The sequence below is a fragment of the Anopheles ziemanni genome, chromosome 2, assembly GCF_943734765.1.
Source record: "Anopheles ziemanni chromosome 2, idAnoZiCoDA_A2_x.2, whole genome shotgun sequence".
Taxonomy (NCBI): domain Eukaryota; kingdom Metazoa; phylum Arthropoda; class Insecta; order Diptera; family Culicidae; genus Anopheles; species Anopheles ziemanni.
In genome coordinates, this window is record NC_080705.1 from 76,552,053 (window position 1) to 76,553,810 (window position 1,758).

A 1,758-nucleotide genomic window follows, 5' to 3' on the forward strand; every position below is an offset into this window, starting at 1 on the left:
ATCCGGACACTCGAAAAAAGCATCTTTGCGGTCAATATTAGAGAACATAGAACAGTTAATAATGATTTTTGTTTATTTATGTTCTAAGTGCACCTTCCTACGAGGTACTTGAATTTTAACGGCCAAACGGAAAGTCGGACATTTCGGGATGGTAGACACTCTTCGTTTAGTAATAAAAAATACCATGTAATTTATTTAAACGTTTACTTAGAACACACATTTCACAGTCTAAACACCGACGGTGTCACGAATGAAACCGCGGATGGCTGGGGCGGCCACACGAGCATACACACCCGGCAAGTTGCCCTGGCACAGCGGCGAACCCCAAGACACGATACCGATCTGTCGGCCATTGTTGGTCAGCGGTCCGCCACTGTCACCACCGCACGCGTCCCGTCCAGGTTCGCTGGCGCAAATCATGCTGTTGACGGTAAAAGAGAACATACCCGAAACGATGTTAATCAGTTGTCGAACATGGTCAACAGATAACGGCTCATATGCTACCGGCGCACGTTGGCGAAAACGTTGGACACACTTACTTATCGGTAACGCTCGCTGCACCCCAGATTCCGCGGCAGCTTTCCTGCGAGATAAGTGGCACTTCGACGGCCATCAGATTGATGGGCAGGCCACCGATGGGGCTGGTGGCACCCCAGCCCGACACCATGGTGCGCGTACCGGCCGGATAGTCCGTGCCCTCCGGGGCCAGCGTCGCCGGGCTGATGTGCAAACCGACGAACGATGTCGTGATGCGAATGACGCACACGTCAAAGTCCAGACTGCCGTCCGAGTACGATGGATGGTTGATGATGGCCGCCGCCTGGAACAAGACACCGCCCTGGGTTCGGTCGGTACTGCCACCGCGCAGTGAAATCTGTTGAGAGATCCAAACAATTAATAATTGTTTCAAACTCGTCTGAAAACCTTGCGAAAGAGTAACTTACCGCCGCTACGGGAGGTGCCGGGAACGTGCAGTGGGCAGCCGAGAGGGCGTAGTTGCTCGAGATCACCGAAGCTCCACAGATGTGGGCACCATTCTGGCGCAACGACAGCTGGTACGGGAAGTTGGCAATGTTTGCCTCGAACCCACCAACGATTCGACCATTGTTGTTGGCAGGCTTACCGAGCGGTGGAACGATGCCACGTGGAAGTCGGCGCTTCGACAGGTACAGGTCCTCCTCCCAGCCAGCGAAACAGCTGCCGATCAGCAGCGCCACCACAAACAACGACTTCATCATTACCGACGCCTGGGGACACCTGTGCGGATACACGAAAAATTGTCAACTGATTCGGGACTGATCGGCGCGAACGAGTTTAAATAAATCCTCCCGGTTGGTAGATAAGATATCACAAGATTGTGGCAAGTCGAAGATATTTCGGGTACGTTGGCTGTAAAATGGGAAATCCTGCTACGTCACAGACAAAACAATTGATTAAAACTGTCTGATTTATTATCGCTAGGGGAATAACCATTCACCAATCTGTACCACATCGGTGTAATAAACTAACTTACTCCTAGCATAGATACGAGCGGACTGAAGATTAGTTCTAGCGAAATTTTGAAAGGTTGTTACAGCATAAGTTAAATTTATGTTTATTTAAAGAAATTAACCATACGGCAATCTATCCCCTGAATATTTAAATGATGATTGTATCAAATATTTGATTCTGTCGAGTAATCTCCATTAACAAAAACATCATACAAACGGTATGTTGCATGTATGTACTGCATACGACCGAATTGAATTTGATTTCGCG

The 1,758-nt window shown here is 49.0% G+C and overlaps 1 protein-coding gene across 1 annotated transcript; it reads right to left on the reverse strand.

The window, feature by feature from the left end:
* Positions 1-228: 228 nt before the first annotated feature.
* LOC131281324 (trypsin 3A1-like) lies at positions 229-1,235 on the reverse strand. The gene is made up of 3 exons (XM_058310649.1): positions 945-1,235; positions 540-874; positions 229-421 (listed from the first exon to the last, which is right to left on the reverse strand). Exons 1-3 carry the CDS (start codon positions 1,233-1,235, stop codon positions 229-231), a joined length of 819 nt encoding a protein of 272 aa, XP_058166632.1.
* Between the last annotated feature and the right edge of the window lie 523 nt (positions 1,236-1,758).